General features: G+C 42.1%; 1 protein-coding gene across 2 annotated transcripts in view; it reads right to left on the minus strand.

Moving 5' to 3' along the window:
- Positions 1-21,179, minus strand: part of Afg1l (AFG1 like ATPase) — a 141,871-nt gene that overhangs the window by 72,647 nt on the left and 48,045 nt on the right. For both annotated transcript variants that reach the window (XM_027402231.2, XM_027402233.2), the window contains 2 exons: positions 19,543-19,673; positions 11,490-11,589 (listed from right to left, as the gene is read on the minus strand). In XM_027402231.2, coding sequence (XP_027258032.1) covers positions 11,490-11,589; positions 19,543-19,673 — 231 coding nt within the window. The remainder of the gene's footprint in view (positions 1-11,489; positions 11,590-19,542; positions 19,674-21,179) is intronic.

The raw sequence follows: 21,179 nt of genomic DNA on the forward strand, positions 1-21,179 counted from the left end.
CATATATATTTTTAAAGGGCACCTTTAGACCATTTAAGCAGCAACAGCAATTTATCTTTTCTCTTTCATTATTTAGAAAATGTTTTATTAGTTTCTGTAATCAACCCACTTAGGTAAGGCCTTACAATTAATATACTGCATTCCATCTGCACAAGTGGGAAATATTAACATTTCTAGGCCAATCAATCAATATGGCTGTGAATTTCTGTACAATGTCAGGTTAACAGAGTAAACTGGAATACTTTTTCCCAACATCCACAGCATAGTATTTGGTTTCCTTCAATAATAAAACTAGAGTCTTGTAACATGATTAATAAAAGACCCAGAGACAGATATTGGGGTTCAAGCTTCAAGCTGAAGCTCAGATGCAAAGCAGTGGGTCACTAGCTCTTCTCTATCTCAGCTCAGACCAAAGGGGAGATCCTTAGACTGCTCCCGACTTCACTGCTCCTCAGATTCACTCAGACTGCTATGCTCTCCTCAACGTGGCTAGAGACCAAGATTAACTCTCCCATGAACCCTTTTGTCTTCTTTATATACCTCTCAAATCCTGGGATTAAAAGTGTGGGATTCCAAGTGCTGAGATCGCCTTTGTGAGCTGTTTCTCTTTTAGACGGGATCAATTTTGTGTAGTTCAGTGTGGCCTTGAACTAACAGAGATCCATCTGTTTGTCTCTTGAGTCCTGGAATTAAAGGTGTTTACCACCACTGCCTGGCTCTATGGCTTGTGATTAGTTTTTTCATTCTGAATCCTCAGGCAAGCTTTAATAAATCATAAACAATATATCTCCACAAAGTCCAAACAGTATTTTGCTAAATATGCAAATAATATGAAAAATTAAGTTTTCCTTTTGATTGCAGAATGTAGTTATACAGCCAGGCAGGCAGCAAGTGCTTGTAATCTTAGCACTTGGGAGGCGAAGGCAGGAGGGAGGAGACTCTATCGCCAGGCCGGGATTCAGAGTGAGACTCTAATGAGAAGGAGAAGGGACAAGAGGAGAGAGAGAGTGGAGAGACAGAGAGAAATTGCAGCATGATAATCAATTCACCATACAGCTACTAACACTTACTGTGCATGCCCTGAAATAAAAGCTGAAGACAAAGGATGCAGAAGCTGAAACTTAATACAATTTGCACATGAAGCCACGTTTGCTATGTATTCCACATAACCACAAAAACCCTAAAAAGAAAATCATTTATGTCCATTTTTCAGTTTATAAAGAAACTAACATTCAGGGTTGAGCAGATAATTTGCCAGTAATTGACAGTATTAGAACCAGGCATTGTGATAATGCTAAAAAGTTATGGGCTTCTTTGAACCACACTGTGACCTGTGGGCTTGTGACAGACCCAAAGAGACCAAAGGACAATAAAAGCCCAGACTTGCCTTGAACTTACTATGTAGCCCAGGCTGCCCTCAAGTTTAGGATCCTCCTGCATCAGCCTCCTGAATGTTGGGATTACAGGCACACATTGCCATACCTAGTTTTAAAGCTCTCTTCTCCAAGGAAAGTCTTTCTCATTTCTTCAGTCTTTTACATACTTGAGTCTGCGACAGCTAGGTTCTGGCCAGTTCCTTAGGTACCTTTTCTATTTCCCGAAACAAAGCACTTGGTTTATTGTAATGGCTTCTATCTCTTCAGCAGACATATTTTCCTTGGACCCCAATTTTATAGACAGTTTTTTTTTTTTTCTAGGTAAACTGAAAAACTTTCAAACCTGGCTGTTATGCTGTTTGGTCACAATTCTTACTATAAACTACACTAAAAGCAACCAGCAATAACAATGCTACAGCCTGACTGATTTGAAATGATCTCTACTAGAGGCTGCAGAGACGGCTCAGTGTTTACAGCATGTACTGCTCTTACAAAGGACCTGAGTTTGCTTCCAAAAATTCACATTAGCAGATCACAAATACCTGTTACTCCAGCTCCAGGAGAGACAATGCCTCTGGCCTCTGAGGGCATCCACAATCACACGCGCATATTCACACACAGACACATACTTACATACATAATTAAAATAATAATATAAATCACTTTTTGTTTGTTTTTCAAGACAGGGTTTCTCTGTGTAGCCTTGGCTGTCCTGGAACTCCCTTTGTAGACCAGGCTGGCCTTGAACTCAGAGATCTGTCTGCCTCTGCTTTCCAAGTGCAGGGATTAAAGGTGGATTAATGCTGGATAACAAATCACTTTTTAGAAAAAAGAAAGCACCTCCACTTCCACCAAATAATCAATCTTCCACAAAAAAGAAACAAGTGTTTTGCCACAGTGTGACACACGCTCTAGTCCTGTTCTCAGCAAAGTCCCAGTTCCTACCTGAAACCCCCCCTACCCTGCTACCTCCCCCTCAATAGTCTTTATCCACAATCCATTCTCAACTCCTGAGCTCTCAGCCTGTCTTATTTTCAATTCTACTGCTGTGGAGGCACCATGACCAAGGCAACTCTTTTTTTTTTTTAACTTTCTTTTTTATTTATTCTTTGTGTCTTTTACATCATGCATCTCCATCCCATGAATTTCCCCATTCCTTGATATTCACCCTCTGCCCTTGCAACCTCCCCCAGCCAAAATAAAATGAAATAAAGATTTAAGGTAAAAAAAAAAAAAAGAAAAGAAAAAGGAAGGAAGAAAAACCAGTCTCATCATGGAAACTGTGGTGAGTCATGCAGAAAACCCTTTTATCTTTACTTGCAAGTGTTCATTGCAAAGATTCACTGGTCTAGTTCAAGGCCTCTGGTCTCTGCTGCACTGTTGATGCTGGGCCCTCCCTGGAGCTCCTTCTGGTTACCCTGTTGTTGCCCTGTATCATGGAGATGCTGCAGCTTTCCGTCTGCAAGACTGGTCCCTTCACATGCTCCAGTAGATCACAAATAGGATGGGTGTTGGGATGGGCCAACACATGAACCCGGTTCTTTCTGGGTCTGGACAGTTGCAAGGTTGGTCAGCCTGCCAGCTCTCCCTTGTCCTCACCCCAGGGTGAGCCCCTGCACTGCCCTGTGAGTCACCCCTGCAGAGATAACAAGGGGGAGGACCAGCTCTCCAGCTTTCACATCCTCAGAGTGGGTTTTCCCACACAGACACCTCCAGGGCCAGCTCTGCTGTGCTGACCAGTGGTACAGGGGTCACTCTTGTAGGTGCTACAGCTGAGGAGGGGAAGGGTGTGAACGGGTGGCAGAGGGTGGAGAAGAGTTTCCCAGCCATGATAGGTAAGCTCTCCCATGCTCACAGCTTTGGAGCTGGCTCACCTCCACCTCCACCAAAGGGGTTGACATTATCGAAGGCAACTCTTATAAAATTAAGCATTTAATTGGGGGCTGGATTACAGCTCAAGAGGGTTAGTCCATGATTATCGTGACGGGAAGCAGACAGGCGTGCTGCTAGAGCAGCAGCTGAGAGCTTTACATGCTGACCCACAGGCGGCAGGAGAGGGAGAGTAGACTGGCCTGGTGTGGGCTTTTGAAATTCAAAGCCACCCCCAGCTACACACCCCTCCAATAAGACCACACCTCCAACTCCTAATCCTTCTCAGACACGTCTACTCCTGGTGACTAAGCATTCAGATGTATGAATGTATAGGGAGGGTCTGGTATCCAATGACCAGGGGAATGCACCCAAGTTCCAAGCTTGTGCCTTTCCCCTTTTCTGTCAGCTGGACCCCCAAAAGCTTTGGGGTGCTGCTACCCACACTCAGGAAGGCTTTCCTCTTGTTAATTACCCCTGAAAATACTTTTTCAGACAAACTCAGAGATGTGCTATACTAATTTGTAGGCACTTCTGGCCCAACCTAGTTGAGAACAGAGATGAGACGTTATGCTGCCACGTGGGGTTCTGAAGTCTCAGGTTCAGGTAGGAATTGTACACAGAACTTGGAGCTGTCCCAGTCTAATTCTCTGTGGAGCAGAGCTCTACACCTCAAACTCTTTAACCTGATTCTTCAGGCCTTAGAATCTGTGGATTTGCAAACAGAATGCAAGATGCCAATGCAGCAATCACTTTGCCAGACCCCGCAGCCCACACTGGGCCCCTTCTAAGTTCTCTCCCTTGGGAATCTGTCTGCTCTTTTCACTCTCCAGACCATCAGATAATTGTGTTGACCACTGTGCCCACAGCTTCCTACTGATCTGGAAGAAGGTCACTTAGCTAGGAGCTGGCTTAGCTCAAAAAGGGGGCTAAAGGAGAAATGCCACCCATTGGTAGTTACTGTCACTGAACTGTCTAATCTTGTTTTACAGTTTTTATTCACACATTTGGGGTGTCTTACAGATTTTTCTGTGAGAAGCATCCTTTATTTTTTTCCTTTCTAGGAATTTAGAGAGTAAAAGGCATATGTTGAATCCTAAAAGAAAGCTGCTCAGAGTGGCTCATATCTGTAATCCTAGCATCTGGAATGCTAAGGCAGGCAGAGCTCAAGTTTGAAGCTATCCTGGGCCACACAAAATGATGACATGTCACTCAGTGTCTATAACTCCCCTCAGCAGGGGTCAAAATTACCTTCTCACCCAATCCCTGTTTGAGTGACTTTCCTCACTTCCACAGTTTTCTTCAGTGAAGTCCATCACACTCAAGCTCTCCCAGGGTCTGACCTCCTTTTCCGCTCTTTTTTCCTGCATGGTCTTTTCTACACTTTGGTGCCTTGGAGGCTGAGATGGATGAATTTAATACTTCATTAACTTTCTTTATTTCAAATGAGCACTCGGTAAATGAGTTTTCAGTTCAGTTTGTTGCCTTTTTTAATCTTAAGTCTTTTTCTTTATGCAGTCTATGTTTTCCTGACTTTCTTTCCCTTGACACAGAATCTTGCTATGTAGCCATTGTGGCCTCAAGTTTAGCATCCTCCTGACTCGCCCTGCCTGCTGGGATTACAGGCATGGACCACCATGGCCAGCTTCTGACTTTCAAAGGAAATAAAACCCAAGTTTCCTGAAACATACTTCTTTTTGTTCTGATCACTCATCTATTTTAAAAAGTGGTTGCTCTTCAATCACCATATTTAATGCTGCAGTATCAGTTATTGTTCTAATGCTAGGGTGTTTCCTGTTTATGTAGACCATGTGTAAGCTCAGTGCATCTCTGCAATTCAGATAATGTTTTCATGTAGTTCTGGGAATCAAATAAGATGTGGTTTACATGGTTTTCCTAATCACCCACCAACTTGTTTTTCTCTTTCTGTCTATAATTTAGTTCCATGTTAAAAAGCGACAATTGTTGCTCAAGATGGAGAGAAAAGGTATCCTGCAATCATCGCCATGATTGGGATCTGTAGCCCATTTCCTCCCTAAAACTAAGGGGCTGCCACAGAAAAGAGGGTGGGAAGATTATAGGAGCCAGAGCTCAGGGGAAACTGCAACAAAATCTTGTCTTCTGGACCTGGCAGGACGGCTGCACTCATGAACTCACTGCAGCTGCAGATGCCTGCACAAGATATGTGTAAGAGCAAGCCACCCAACATTCTAACATGGAGTCCTAGGGGGTTCACAAGCCACTACACCTAACCTAAGAGCTATGGACAAGTGATGGCTTCTAAGGTTGAGAGAATCAGTTTTCCTTAAGGGTGTGCTCCTGGTAGGTTAATCACATTCCAATGGAAGGTCCCACAACCAGAAATAAATGGGCAGCACAAACTAGACTCAATGGGCTATTAAAATAGAGAACACAGGAGGAGCTAAATCTTGGAAGAGTTAAGAGGAGTTTGGGTGAATAAGATCAAAATAAACTGTATGAAATTCTCAAAGGATTCATTTTTAAATATGAAAAAGGTTATAGTTGTAGATATTGACAAGCTCATAACTTCAACAAAAATATTCCATAGTTTCACTGCTAAATGTAATTCTGTCTTTTGAGCCAAAGCAGATAGATCTGATACCATATTGAATCAATAACTCTACTTACATTTTATGAAATAACTCCATGGAGAAAGGTAGTAGTTTTTCCAAATGTGTTTTCAGCCTTTGTAGTAATGACCACTGAGTTGTCATTGTTGTGGTTGTTTTGTTTTGCTGAGCCAGAGTCTCCCTGTGTAGCTCTGAAGAGCCTAGAACTCACTCTGTAGACCAGGCTAGCCTGGAATTCACAGAGATCCTCCTGCATCTGCCTCTCAAATGCTGGGATTAAAGCCTGCACCACCACACCCAGCTAACGTTTCCCCGTTAAGTAGTAAAATAAATAGCATAAATGTGAGTGTGCACACATTGGTAGCCAACTTACAGTGCTATCTAGTCTTTTATTTACTATGAATGCACTTGTAGTGAACTTGTAGTAGTGGCCACACCATTTGGGCGTGGTTTCAGGTACAGACATAACCCTTTGAAGGTAGAGGAGCTGCAGGCATGGGCTCTCTTGGATTGCAAAGAGCATCGGGAGAGACTACATATTCTGGAGCAGGAAGACCATGGTAGTTATTTACCCTTATCTGTGTAAGTCTTTCCCTAATAAGCACCTATTTATCATTTATCTTGAGTCTGGTGGACTCATTTAAACCTCGACTTCATATACTGGTCTGACTAAAAATCACATATTTTTGTCTGGTGAGCTAAGAAAATAGATTATTCAAACTATTCTAGTCAGGGTATTTTAATGCTACTTAATTCATTTTCATTATATAAACAGTATATAGAAAGCAGAAATTTGAGCCAACAAGATGGCTCAGTGGGTAAAGGCACTTCATTCCAAACTTGATGATCTGAGTTTAATTTCTGGGAACCATATGGTAGATGGAGAGAATCAATCCCCTCCTAGTTGTTCACAGACAGTCTACAGGTGCATTGCGGCATACACTTGAGTATACACGCATGCTTATTCAGATACACACATAAAATTTTAATTTTTTTAATTTTTAAAAAAGTTGGGGGGGGCTGGGAAGATAGCTCAGCAGTTAAGGGCACTGGCTCCTCACTGGCTGTTCTTGCAAAGGACCTGAGTTCGTTCCCAACACCCGCATGGTGGCTCACAACTCTCTGTAACTTCAGTTCCAGGGAATCTACTGGCCTCTAATGGCACCAAACATGCAAGTGGTACACAGACATACATGCAGTCAAACCACCCATGCATATAAACTAATAATAACATCTTTGTAAGCTTTTAAAAGTCACAAACAGAAACTCTAACCTCCATGTGCCACTCTAGGTTCATGAGCTGCTTTCTTTTCAGTGCCCCCCATCACAGTGCCAATGAAGAGCAACCACTCAGCTAACCGGCTGCTTTCCCAACCACTCAGCTAACCGGCTGCTTTCCCAACCACTCAGCTAACCGGCTGCTTTCCTTTCACGCCGGCTTCCTATTTTTTGAACAGAGTTCTCAAGTTTAATCATTAAGTTAATTTTGAATTTTTAACTAATTTGATCTATTGAACTGCTAACTCGTTGGGTCACCATCCAATTAATTCTTATTATTTTTTTTCCTACTGGAAAATCATGGAACTAGAAAAACTTGGAATGTTATGAAGACAAAAAAACTTCATTTTAGAACATAAAGTATGAGAATTATGTATGTGAAGTTTTAAATTGTGGGTTTATTTTCTCGTTGTTCTCTACAAACCCACTGCCATCGCCCTATACCAGGTTTCTGATTCTGCATACCCTGACATGTTTGTCCATGTGGTTCTTGTATGGAGAATAGCTTCGCGTTAACAATGTCTCTGGCAGCAGTCCCAGCCTCAACGCTGCTGCCTGCCAAGGCACCCTCTTGGGTAGAACAGTCAGACATTTCAAAATCTCCTCCCAGCCACACAGTCCCCATGGGAGAACCATTGTCTGGTACCAAGACACAGCCACTTCTTGCATAGAGTCTACAGTTGCTTCCCAACAGGTCTATCTGGGGCCACCCAGAAACCACTTCTTCAAATTATAACCAAAGCAATCTTTCCAATGGGGATCCTGTCAGTCCTGCTTGAGGCAAGCTTCAGGCAGGCTTACATTATTTCTTACAATGAAATTCAAAATCTTTATAGTTGCCTTACAAAAATCTAGCTTCTACCTCTGGCTCCATCCTGTACCCCCACTTTCTGGTCACACCGTCTGTCTTCTGAGCTCCTCCAACACACTGCTCTCTTTCTAGCCACTTAACATTGCCCGAGTCTCTGCCAAGAACTTTCTTTCCCAGCTGGTACGGTCATCTGAGGACCTGCTGTCCAGGGAGGGGAAGAGGAAAAGGTCTCTCTATGTCTCCCTGGCTGGCCTGGAACTTGTTACGGAGATTGGCTAGGTTAGCCTCAGACTCTTCTCTCGCACCTCAATGCTGGATTACAGGCACATGAAGCTCTACCCAATGGCTACATCTGTCTTCTCAATGACAACACTATCTGGAGGCCCTGGACGAGAGCTATAACCTACAGGAGAAGCGGCATGTAGGTCACGATCATTCACAGCCACCAAGGAGAAACAAGCCAATGCAGACTTTCTTAATTTACACAGAACAAAATGAACTTGTGTGGAGTACAGCTTCATGGGTTTTAACACTCATAACCACTGCTGTCGTCAAAGACAATTCTAATATGCCAAGAAATATTCTCCTGTTGCCCCTTTGCAGGCAAAGTCTCCCTCCCAAGCCCATGAACCACAGCTCTGTTCTGTATCCTATCATTTTCTCTCTTCTTAATATCAATATTCCATCTCTTTCTTTACCAATAAAGCTATGCATGCACACAAGTGAGCTCTAACATATGAATAAGCATTTCCACATTCATATAGGTGTCATAGTCTTCACATTAAATGTTTTAACTTGGGGGCTTGGGAGTGTTTTTGTTGTTTTTTTTGAGACAGTATCTCCCCTATAAATCAGGCTGACCTACAACTTATTCTATAGCCCAGGCTGGCCTTTAACTTGTATTCAGCATCCTGGGTGATAGAATTACACGTGTAACACCACCATGTCTTTACTTTAAAATATTAACCTGTTTGATCCCAGCACTCAGGAAGCAGAGGGAGGAAAAACAAAAGTTAAAAGCAGCCTGGAGCCAGGTGTGGTGGTACACGCCTTTAATCCCAACACTGGAGAGGCAGAGGCAGGCAGAAACCTGAGTTCTAGACCAGGCTGGTCTACAGAGTAAGTTCCAGGACAGCCAGGGTTACAGATAGAAACCTGTCTCGAAAAACCAAAAATAAAAAATATTTTAAAAATTTAGCAAGTGAAGATGAATTCTGTCCACCTGCTAACGGGAGATCCAGAGCTTGTGGAAGAGGCTGTCAGCTGACTAGTGTCCAACTGCTGTAATTCTGCATCTTGAACTTGGGGTCTTCTCCAAAGGCTAGCTCCAGCTCAGTTTCTGCACACTATCTGACAGTCCAGAGATCTGGTTCATGCCTACATCTGTGCTCTAAAGTGTTCCTCCGCCTCTCCTTGTGATTGTCTGCCTTGCTTTACCACACCAGAACTGCTACACTACCAAGCACTACTTTTCCTTCAACAGTCTTTGCTACAGAACGTCCTAGATTATTCTAGCACTTCCCTACTTATGAGCATAGTTTTGTCATTGTGCAAAGATAATCCTAATCACATTGTCAAATCAGCTATGGGAGAGCCAAACATCATTTTCACTTAGTTGATCTAGTATTCATATGTGTGTAATGTTATGTGCATATGCATGTGTGAGGGGTGAATGTGCACCAGAGCACATATGAGTGTGGGAGTCATAGGTCCACATCATGTGTCTTCCTCTATTACTCTTGTCTTAACTAGTGTTCTACTGCTGTGAAGAGACATCATGGCCAAGGCAACTGTCATAAAGGAAAACATTTCATCGATGGTCTGATTACAGTTTCAGAGACTTAGTCTATTATCACCATGGCAGGAAGTGTGGCGGCATGCAGGCAGACATGGTGCTGGAGCAGTAGCTGAGAGCTCTACATCCTGATCCACAGGCAGCAGGCAGAGAGAGACTCTGGGGAGCTGTAGGCTTTTGAAACCTCAAAGCCCACCCCCAGTGACACACCTCCTTCAGCAAGATCATACCTCCTAATCTTTCCCAGCAATCCACCAACTGAGAACTAAACATCCAAGTGTGTGTGTGTATGTGTGTGTGTGTGTGTGTGTTTATGGGGGCCATTCTCATTAAAACCACAACAACTCTCAACACCTCCCAATTTTATTTATTTATTTATTTATTTGTTTGTTTGTTTGTTTATTTATTTTACGACATGGTCTTACTAGGTTGCCTTGGCTAACCTGGAACTCAGTAGGTAGATTAGGCTGGTCTTGAAATTTTAGAGATCCACCTGCCTCTGCCTCCTAAGTGTTGAGATTAAAGGCATGTACTACCATGCCCATCCAGTAATTTCATTTTTAGAAAAGCTCTTGAAGGAATGAGGACATAGCTCAGTGGTAGACTTCTTGATAGGTCTCTCTTTTCCCATCCGCAAGCACTGCTGACTCTGCCTATAATGGAAACAGCATCTGACCTTTTCCTACCACTGCTCCATCACCTACCTCCTCTCACCCTGCTCACCCTGCTGAGAACAGCCCTCACTCCCCTCACCCTGCTGAGAACAGCCCTCACTCCCCTCACCCTGCTGAGAACAGCCCTCACTCCCCTCACCCTGCTGAGAACAGCCCTCACTCCCAGTCTCAAAAACTCATCCACATGGACTGTTCTCCACTGCAGCCAGAGATCCTTGCAGAAATGCACATTCCACATTCATGCTGAGGCCTCTTACTGAGGGCCATCTGTGGGCCAAGCACTCTGAAAGTGTCTAAAGCACATCTACACTTAGATGTGCCCTCCCTGGCAAAGCTGAGTCATTCTGGAAGAGGGCGGACAATGAACCAAAAACACAATAAATAAGTCAAACATGGAAGGGCATCCATGCCGTGTGACAAAATGGAGAAAGGAGGCACCAGAGGTAAGAGGGCTGGGCTATGCAACCAGAGAGGTAAGTCCAGGCCCCTCTGAGCAAGGCCTGAGCAGACCCCAGGGAAACATTATACATTATTTTGGATTCCTCATCTTTAACTGACCACATGATGAGCTCAAAAAAAAAAAAAAAAAAGGATTTTAAGGATTTTAAATATGTTACTTTTGTCTAACTACTACTTGTATTTTAATTTTTAAAAATTTCCTAATAAACCACAAGTGCCTTTTTAGAAATGATAAATTAAGTGAAGTAGTAAAAAAAAAAAAAAAAAAAAAAAAAACTACTCATGAAAGTGAGCTTCATCTTTTTCTAAAATTTAATTAAGAGTTTTTCATTTCATTGAGTTTTCTTTTATGGTATAAAAAGCAGCTAGGAATACTTGCATTTTTATAGGTACCTATCATGTGTCTATTGTTGGGGGGACTACATCCAACATGAGGAGCAACTGGGCTTGCTAAAAATAGAAATTTTTTTAAAATACAAATTCAGACTGAATTTTCAGATTAAGCCTGTTATAAAACCAAGGGTAGGTGAAGTCATCAAACTGACAAACACAAGAAAACTCCTCCAGAAATGTGAGGTTTTAAAAACTTCTAAGTCCCCATCTAATTGAATGGGGAAGACACATTGTTTGTTTTACCTTCCGGTGGTCTGTTGGATGTTGCCACAACGACGACCCCATTTTTGAACAGATTTTCAAAAAGCTGTTTCAGAATCATGGCATCAGCGATGTCAGTGACCTGTAGACAACAACACATTCGTTTTATTTTAATTTCACTTCTGCTCTAACAAATTTGCTAATGGCTTTTTTTTTTTTAAGATGCAAGTAAATTCCAGGAGGAAAATTCTAATTACCACCATGAAGAAAAGAGTAGATAATTAAAAGCACGAAAGGCCATCGAACAGTCTCTTAGACTCACACCTCCTTTCTACAAATCAACCATCTCTACCCAAATTATCAAATGGTTCTGTGCTGCCTTATTTATCAACTCCGAGTGGAAAGCATAGAAAACCATCCTGAACATTTAGGAAATCCAATTAATTAGAACATGACCAACTCTCTCCTTATACTGCCACCCTCTACACACCCCAACACATGCAAAAAGGTGGGGGACCAGGAGCAACAACACTAACATATACAGGCTATTTGCAGTTCCTGATACCTTTCTGGCAAAGGTCCCCAGAAAGGTGACTTTTAATAGCCATGGGACTTTAGAAATAAGGACAAGTAGCCAGTGAGACATAATCAGCTGCTGTTGAAAATAGAATGATATGACATAGATACTATTGTGCAATTGTTGCACAAAACAATTCAACAGATGGCCCATCACAGAAATAAGCAATTTCATTGTTCTTTTTAAGTGCCTTCTATTACTGTCCATGAATAATCCAAAGGCTCCGCAGTAACTTCCAGCACGCCAGCCTCTGCTAACCTTACAAACACAAATATTCCTGTTAAAAAAATAAAATAAAAATAAATCTGTCCCTCCCAAGTGGTGCCTTAAAACAATGACCTCTAACAAAACCAGAAATGCAGCTAAAACAAGGCACAGTGCAGGCAAAACCACGCTAGGCAACAGAGAACACAGCCACTCATCTCTTCTAAAATTATTTCTTGTTCGAATTCATAATCAAAAAGTCCACTTAATTGCAACTTTTTCTTTAGGAGGTTTTACAGTTCACAAGGAAATCAGCAATCGAGAGAGGGAAACTTTACACATAACCTAAATGCTGGCTGAAGACACACTGCCCACTGCAGCTGTGGAGTGCCAACAGGGTTCTTGGATGTCCTGGTACAAAAGTGCTTTGACCTTCTTTACCTGCACATTTCAAAGAATCTCAGTAAAATTTGCCTTACATGTGCTTACTAATTCATCCCATTCCTATTTTCCCACTGTTAAAGGGTACAGAAACTCCTGGAAATCTTCCTATTTGATCAAGAAACTCCAAATTACCAACCGACCCATTAAAACACAGCCAAACTGAGTTGCACGGGTCTAAATTGCTTTTCTCTTTATGGCCAGGATCTTACTGAGATAGTGAAGGTTACCTTACCACCTGAACAAAACAAAACCATGAGGAGCCGAGAGGGGGTCTTTTTGTCTCAAGCAATGACTTAAAAACATTAACTAGGAGAAAATAATAGAAAATGCCTTCTATTAAAAAGGCTCCCAGAACCTCAAGCATTCACTGAAGAGAAAAGAGAAGCGGTGCTGGTGGCGTTTAGTTGGAGTTCGGGACCACGGACAAATTTTGCTTCCACAAAAACATTCATAGAGAAGCCCCTTTCAAATGCTTAAACACCAGTGGCATTTCTGATGAGGGGACAGAACAAGCTTGCAAAACTCAGTAGCAACTGCACTTTTAAATTAGATTTTAAAGCCAGTCCTAGCCTCTCTATACACTTCCTTTAAAAAGAAAATCAATGAAATGTTACCGGATATTTAAAAATGAAGGCAGTTCTTTGACATAACAGTTTTGGGAATGAAAATTGAAAAATAGCTTTCGTGCCCCGAGGTTCAGAGAGGAATATTCAGCTGATATGCTGCAAAAGCTTAACCCAGAAATGGATGGGAACAAACAGTCAAGGCTTGTGGTCGAGCTCCACTTGGCTGTTTTTGCATTATGGGATGTTTTTGTGCTAGCTGAGAAAATTAACTTGGAGGCACTATGACTAATTAATAAAGCAGGAGTCACTCAGTGCAGCTGGATGTCAATGTATACTCTTTGATCTTGGCCCCGCACTTGTCAGGGTTTGCTGGGGAACAGTAATTTTACAGTATAAGCGAACAGAAGACAATTGGCCCCACATTCTTGGAGAGCTGGGGTGTTCGGCACCCAGCATTTCATTACCACCAGGAACAAAAGACAAGGCTGCAGATTACCAATAAGGGTAGTCTGCGAGCAGACAGTGGAGACATTCCATTAGCATTAAAGAGAAGAGATCTTTATGACCTAGAGTTGCCTTCCATCGTGACTCACTTAAATAAAAAAAGAAAAAAAAAGTAATTCATTTACATGTGTAAGTGCTGGAGTCTCAGCCACCCACTGATTGGTACAGTGCCATGGAATGAGTGACAAACATAAGCATGCATTATCAGTAATTAGGATTAGCACAAAAACAAGCACCTACATTTTATTAGCAGTTTTTAATAGCACTCCTGCTTTATAAAAATGGCTAACAGTATCTGTTGAGTGAGTGGTATGGATGGTTTATGGAGGAGATTTTACACAGCATGCTACTTATCAACATGCTTTTTAAATACTATGTTAGTAAGACACGTCTTCCCTCAGAATTCTGTTTTCAGAATCACAAGTGGTTTAGCAGGTAACACAAATACTCAAAGAAGATACAATAAAGACTGGAAAGAAAATGTTAAGAATGAGGTATTCTTTTATTTCAGCCACTAAAACACATTTAAGAAAAAAAGAAAAACAAAACCCTATACAGACACATCGATCGACCAAAAGAAGTGTATCTGAGATGCCATGCTCCTTAAAGATGACAAAAAAAAAAAAAAAAAAAAATGTGCCCTGCAAAATGTGAGCTAAACGCTTCCAAGGTAGTACCTTCAAAACGCCTTCAACTCAAGAGCACAGACAGAAAGCGAATGTCCTTGCTTGTAAGCAGCAATAATCCCCATTCATCTCCCTATAGAAAAGCATTATGTTCATTACCACCACCCTAGAGGCAATAATAAATTGCAGAAACATCAATAATACCATGATCCAGTTTTAAGTGAACTGGTATTTGCAGACATACTGTCACTAAGAACGAAGCACCTACATGAACTAGTTTTTTGGAGCCCATTCCCTATGCTGGGATACCTTGCTCAGCCTTGATGCAGCAGGGAGGGGCTTGGTCCTGCCTCCACTGGATAAGCCAGACTTTGTTGACTCCCTAAGGAAGGACTTACCCCCCCAACCCCCTGAATGGATAGGGGATAGGATGGGGGAAAGAAACGGGGGAGAAGGGGAGGCAGGGGGAACTGGGGTTGGTCTGTAAAATTAAAAATAATTTTTTAAGAAAAAAAATGAATGAAGCAGCTAAAGACTCTTTTCTGTTTGACCCAGCAAGTATTATACCAGGCTTAAAGATGGCTTCTATTTCTAATCAAGCCAGCAAGTGTTATACCAGGCTTACAAATGGCTTCTGGGTTTTGAGGTTCTGTTTAAAAACTCCCAAACCCCACTTTACTCTACAGCTGGAAGCTAACCACATAATACAAGACATTGTGCACTAAGGAAAATACATGCATAGCTGCTATGAGTCAGAGCCAGGATGCTGGATTTAAAGCACAGCTGAGTTACATATCCTCTCGGACTTTCCAATATAATGAAAGTAGCAGCAATACCTAGTTGTAAAACTTTAATAAGACATATGTTAAATTCTCAAGAAATGTTAACTAGGGTTATTATGTATGTATAGTATACAAGTTCTTATAATTCCATATTAACAATGCATTGTTGTATAGAATCTTGGTTGTAAATGGAAGGATAGATATCACAGTACAGGGTTTAAGAACAAAGGCATTAAAATGTACAGTTCAATAAAAGCAAGTTTAAAAAAGAAAAAAGGCATAGGGTTAGCTGTCAAGAGCAATTCTTGCTCTTCCAGAGGACCCTACTTAGTTCCCAGAACTCAGGTCATTCAGCTCATAGCTGCCTACAACAACAGCTCCAGGGGATTCCTGCTTTCTTCTGGAGGTGAAGAACACTCATACTTTTGTGCACACATGTACAAAATTAAAATAGTGTTCTGAAATATTAGCTTAAGATATGTTACATTTGTTTATGCTGTGGAATATTTGTTTAATGGTGCAAAGATGTGTTGCATTCTTTTATGTTGCATTTGCTTAACTCTGTAAAGCTGTGTTACTTTGCCTGTCTAAAACATCTGATTGGTCTAATAAAGAGCTGAACAGCCAATAGTGAGGCAGGAGAAACTGGTGGGGCTGCCAGGCAGAGAGAATAAAAAGGAGAAGAGATAGGTGAGAAGAGAAAGTGGGGGGCTAGAAAAGAAGAAGGGGCCAGCCACCCAGCTATGGAGTAAGAAGGAAAGAAAGGTACATAGAATAGAGAAAGTTAAAAGCCCCAAGACAGGATAATTTAAGAAAAGCTGGCTAAAAATAAGCCAAGCTAAAGCCAGGCATTCAAAAGTAAGAATAAATCTCTACGTATTTATTTGGAAGCTGGGTGGCAGGGCCCCAAAGGCAAAGAGTAAAAAAGAAAAAAAAATACAAAATATTTTGTTTATAGAAAAGCAAAACATTGGGGCCAGACATGATGGAGCACACCTTTAATCCCAACAGAGAGAAATGGATGTTATGAGTTTGAGGCCAGCCTGGTCTACAAAGTGAGTTCCAAGACAGCCAGGGCTACAAAGAGAGGCCTTGAAGCAAAGCAAACCAAAACCAAACAAACACACAGGCACGCAGAAAGCCTGTAGCCAACAGGAAACAGTAGCCAACATCTTAGAGCATACATAAGGAGCTGAGATGCAGCTCGCTGGTAAATGACTCATCCAGTGTGCAAGAGGCCATAGGTCCATCTCTAGCTCCAAAATGAATGAAAAAGACAAAGAGTCTACATAATAGATGTAATGGAACCGTGCAACAGAGAAATAAGCAACACCTCAAACAGTTCATGAAAGACCAACTTAGTAAGAAAGCAAAGAAGAAAATGCATATTACTGCACAAATAATATAATTTAAATTATAAGAGCATTTTCATCTATTAACAATTAAAAATGATCAGGGTGTTGACAGGAGAAACATGGCTGAGGTTTCAGTCTTCGGGTTCTAAGATGCTGACTTTGCTGGAGAGGCAAAGCTATTAAACACAAAAGGAGTAATCTTTATGCGGGAATGCTGTAGGCAAAGCTTAACAAAAACCATCCTGGTAAGAGTTTGGAAGACCAGAATGCCAAAATATGGACAGTAAAGACAGCTCATGAGGTTTCAGACAAAAAGAACTCTATCTGGAAATCGGCTAGAGGCCATTTGTGTTATACCCTGACAAAGAATGTGGTATGATCTGCTCATGTCCTGGGAGTTTTAAGTGAGGCTGAAGTCAAAAGCAAAGGGCTTTTCATTGTTCGGGCGGTGGGGAAATTCAACATAACACAGCATTCACTGTGCCATGAATGTTGCTTGATGTCAGGGTTATAATGAGAGCAAAGAACAGAGCAGGCAGATTAGAAAAGAAGAATTAAGTTCAGCTAGGCGAAGGAGGAGGAGGAGGAGGAGGAGGTGGAGGAGGAGGAAGAGGAGGAGGAGGAGGAAGAAGAAGAAGAAGAAGAAGAAGAAGAAGAAGAAGAAGAAGAAGAAGAAGAAGAAGAAGAAGAAGAGCATTTAAAGCTGTGGACAGGGGCCTGGAGAGATGGGTGAGCAGCTAAAAGCACTTGCTGCTCTTGCAGAGGACCAGGTTTGGTTTCCACCACCCATATGTCAGCTCACAGCCATCTGAACTGCAGTTCAGGGGATATGGTGTTCTCTGAAAGCACTAGGCACACCTGCAGTGGACTTAAATGCATAAGGGCAAACACTCACACAGTTAAAATAAAAATAAATGTAAAAAAAAAAAAAAATGAAGGCTAGAGAGATGGCTCAGTACTTGCGCATTGGCTGCTCTTCCAGAGAACATGAGCTCGATTCCTAGCACACACATGGCAGCTTGCAGTGATCTTTCACTCCAGTCCCAGGGATCTGACACCCTCTTCTGCCTCTGAGGGCACAAGCATGCATATGGTACATGCAGGCAAAATACCTAAAATGTTCTACCAACTGGGGACAAAGTATTCAAATATCTGAGCCTATGGAGAAATTCTCATTCAAACCACCCACTGAGTGAGAGAGGCTCTTAGAGGATGTTCCTCACTGGAGGAAGTTATCCTTAGTGGGCTTTGAGGATTAAAGCCCTAGGTTGTGTCAACATGTAAGCTCTCAGCTACTGCTCCAACACCATGTCTGTTGCTGCCATGCTCCTCACCATGGTGATCATGGGTTAATCCTCTCAAACTGTAATCAAGGCCCTGCTCATGGTCTCTCTTCACAGCAACGGAAAAGTAACTAAGACACTCAACATGTACAAGGAAACACTCTTTGCTGCTTATGTCTCTGATAAGCTGGGTCTGTTTAAGCATTAGCAATGTAGACATTTGTTCTTGATTCCTTCTCCCCATTAGTCAGCCTTCTCAAATATGAACTTCATGGAGAATACTCAACCAGGCTCCTTAGGAGTTCATTATTAGTAGAACGTTATGGTCTGGGGGAACCCTAGGACATACACTTTCATGGGATCCTCCCTTCGTCAATCAAAACAACTGAAATCTATCTGTGTTGATATAAAAACAAATAGAGGGCTGGAGAGATGGCTCAGTAGTTGGGAGCACTGACTGCTCTTCAAGAGCAATCAGTTTGATTCTCAGCACCCACATGGCAGCTCCCATCTGTCTATAACTTCAGTTCCAGGTGATATGATACCCCCTTTGGGCCTCTGTGGGCAATGCACACACATGGTGCATAGACATACAAGCAGACAAACTGCTCATACACCAAAAAATATAAAGAAATATATAAGATTAAGATTTAGGGGGCTGAAGAGATGGCTCAGTGGTTAAGAGTGCTCAACTTTATTGCAGAGGGCCCAAGTTCATTTCTCATCACTCATATTGAGCCACTCACAACTGCCTGTAACTCCAGTTTCAGAGGATCTGGCACCCTCTGGCCTTGGTGACCATCTGCATACACATGTGCACATAAACTCATGTAGGCACACTATTTTACAATTGAATAATACCTGGTATAGAACAAGGGAAACACATGACATTTACTGTAACTTATAAGTCAGCAAACTCCTCTTACAAAAAGTATTTCAGGCTTTCCATGCCACATAGACTCTGTTTGTCCTTCCTTCCTTCCTTCCTTCCTTCCTTCCTTCCTTCCTTCCTTCCTTCCTTCCTTTTCTTTTTTCTTCTTCCTCCTCCACCTCCTCCTCCTCCTTCTTGCTACCACTTAAAACATGAACCCAGGGCTGGTAGGATGGCTGAGTGGCTAAGAGCTTTTGTTGATCTTGCAAAGGACTCAGTTCCCAGCACTACAACCACCTAGAACTACAACTCCAGGTGCTCTGTCGCCCTCTTCTGGCCCCCAGGAGCACCCATCTGCACATGCACACAGATGCATACAGACACACACTTAAAGAAGAATGAATAGTAAAACAGATCCTAAAGCACTGCAACACAAAAATCTTTTCTCAGGGGCCACACAGAAGCAGGAGCCAATTTATCCTGAATAGGCCATGCCTTGTGAAACTCTAAATAAGTAAAAGTGAAGTAGTAACAGAAATCAATTCATAAAACAAGTAGAAATCAATTCATAAAACAATGAAAATACCAGGAGCAAAAAACCATCCACACTTCACAATATGCTATCTGTAGTTATGAAAAACTTCCCCCTTGGGGCTGGAGAGACAGCTCGGAGGTTCAGAGTGACTAGTGCTCTTGCGGAACACTGAGTCCCATTCCCTGAACCCAAGTCAGGCAGCACACAGCCACCTGTAAATACAATTCCAGGGGACCCAGTGCCTCTGGTCTTGCTGAGCATCCATCCTCACATATACAACCCCATTCGTGCACACACACAATTTAAAATAATAAAAAAATCTAAATCTAACAAGAAAGAAAACTTTACCTGAAATTCGTCAAAACACAGGAGAGAAGCTTCTTGGCTGATCTCCTCGGCTATGGGAGCTATTGGGTCATATGACTTAGTCATGAACCCTGCCTTCCTTTTTGGCAAGCTCTGTTTAAGGCGATGTATTCCTTAGATACATGAAATGAAACAGACAAAATAGTATATTAATAGAACATTTTAAGGAAGTAGAACATATTTTTAATCTCTGAAACTTAACTTGGACATAAGAACTAAATTTAAACTCCATGTGCAATAGTGTTTAATCACAATTTGGTTACTGAAAGGCATTGCATATTCTCTACTTCAAAACAAGTTACTCAAAAATTATAGACTTAGAACTGTAAGGGCAATTCAAGATCATTCTGTCTCATGGCTCAATTACTTTATGGATGACAGTGATAGGCAGACACATCAGTAGACTGGAATTGGTCCTGGGTTTAAGTGATGAGTGTAGAGTCAGGAAATCCGCCTGTGAAGGATGTATCTTGTCTAGCATATCTAATGAGAACGTTTTCTTGTCTCCAACCCAAAACATTCAACCCATCCCTGCTTATTCACTGTATTTACACAAAACACTGAATGTACTGGGGGAAAAACGATGTTCCTACTCTAGGGAGTGTCCTTCCTGAAATTTAAACAAAAGAACATTTTGGTGCACGTGACTCGGCGGGTTTTCCTGGCTTTTGCTCCTGTGTGTGGCAGTCTGAGATGTGCCAGGACCCTGTAACCTTCAACTTGGTCACTTTTCCGACTAAGGATCTCTGGATTCTTCCATTCACTGCTGCCATGTCTGGTAAGCCCGCCCCTTCCTTTCTACCTCTGCCCATGCTTCCATGAGTCAAGACTCGTATGAGACTGTGACTGTGGTCTGTTGCCTTTTTGTCCTGGTTGAAAATTCCAGTACTGGGTGACTACATGTCGGTTTCTGGGAGCCCTAGCCCGATTTGTGCTCAACCGACCACAAAATCAGTCAGTTTTTGCATCCGATCCTCCCTCAGTCTCAGGGACGCTGGAGATTATGGGCTTTGTATCTTCTCTACCTCTCTGGGCCCCCTATATCAAACCATGTGCCCACTTATTGGCATCCTACATTCTACCAGTGATCCATAGTTGGGAGTGCGGCCTCTGCTCATTTTCACTTGTCTTTTTCCCTCCTCTAGCCCTTCATGTCCCCTCCACTTTGTCTCCCTCTTCGTCTCTCCTCTCACTCTCCCCCCACTTTAATAAACCCCATGGTTAATGAATCTCTTGATTCATGTTCCATCATGACTGTAATTTAAGCAAAAGAACAACAGGGAGGTACAGATGATAGGCAAACCATGCAAAAAATGAATAATCTATGGACACAAAGAGATAGGCAAGATGGAGAAACCTGGTGTGGTAGCACACACCTTTAATCCCAGCACTCGGGAGGCAGAGGCAGGCAGAACTCCGAGTTCCAGGACAGGCTCCAAAGCTACAGAGAAACCCGGTCTTGAAAGACAACAACAACAATCCTGTTTTCCATATACCACAAAGCAAATGATACCAAAGAAATTCTTACTTCAAGCAAAAGCCTAATTTTTTCCCCAGCACATATGGTCAATCATCGAAAAGGACAATTATTTTGTAGCTAGAACTATTTTGTAGAAAAA

The sequence above is a fragment of the Cricetulus griseus genome, chromosome 2, assembly GCF_003668045.3.
Source record: "Cricetulus griseus strain 17A/GY chromosome 2, alternate assembly CriGri-PICRH-1.0, whole genome shotgun sequence".
Lineage (NCBI taxonomy): Eukaryota > Metazoa > Chordata > Mammalia > Rodentia > Cricetidae > Cricetulus > Cricetulus griseus.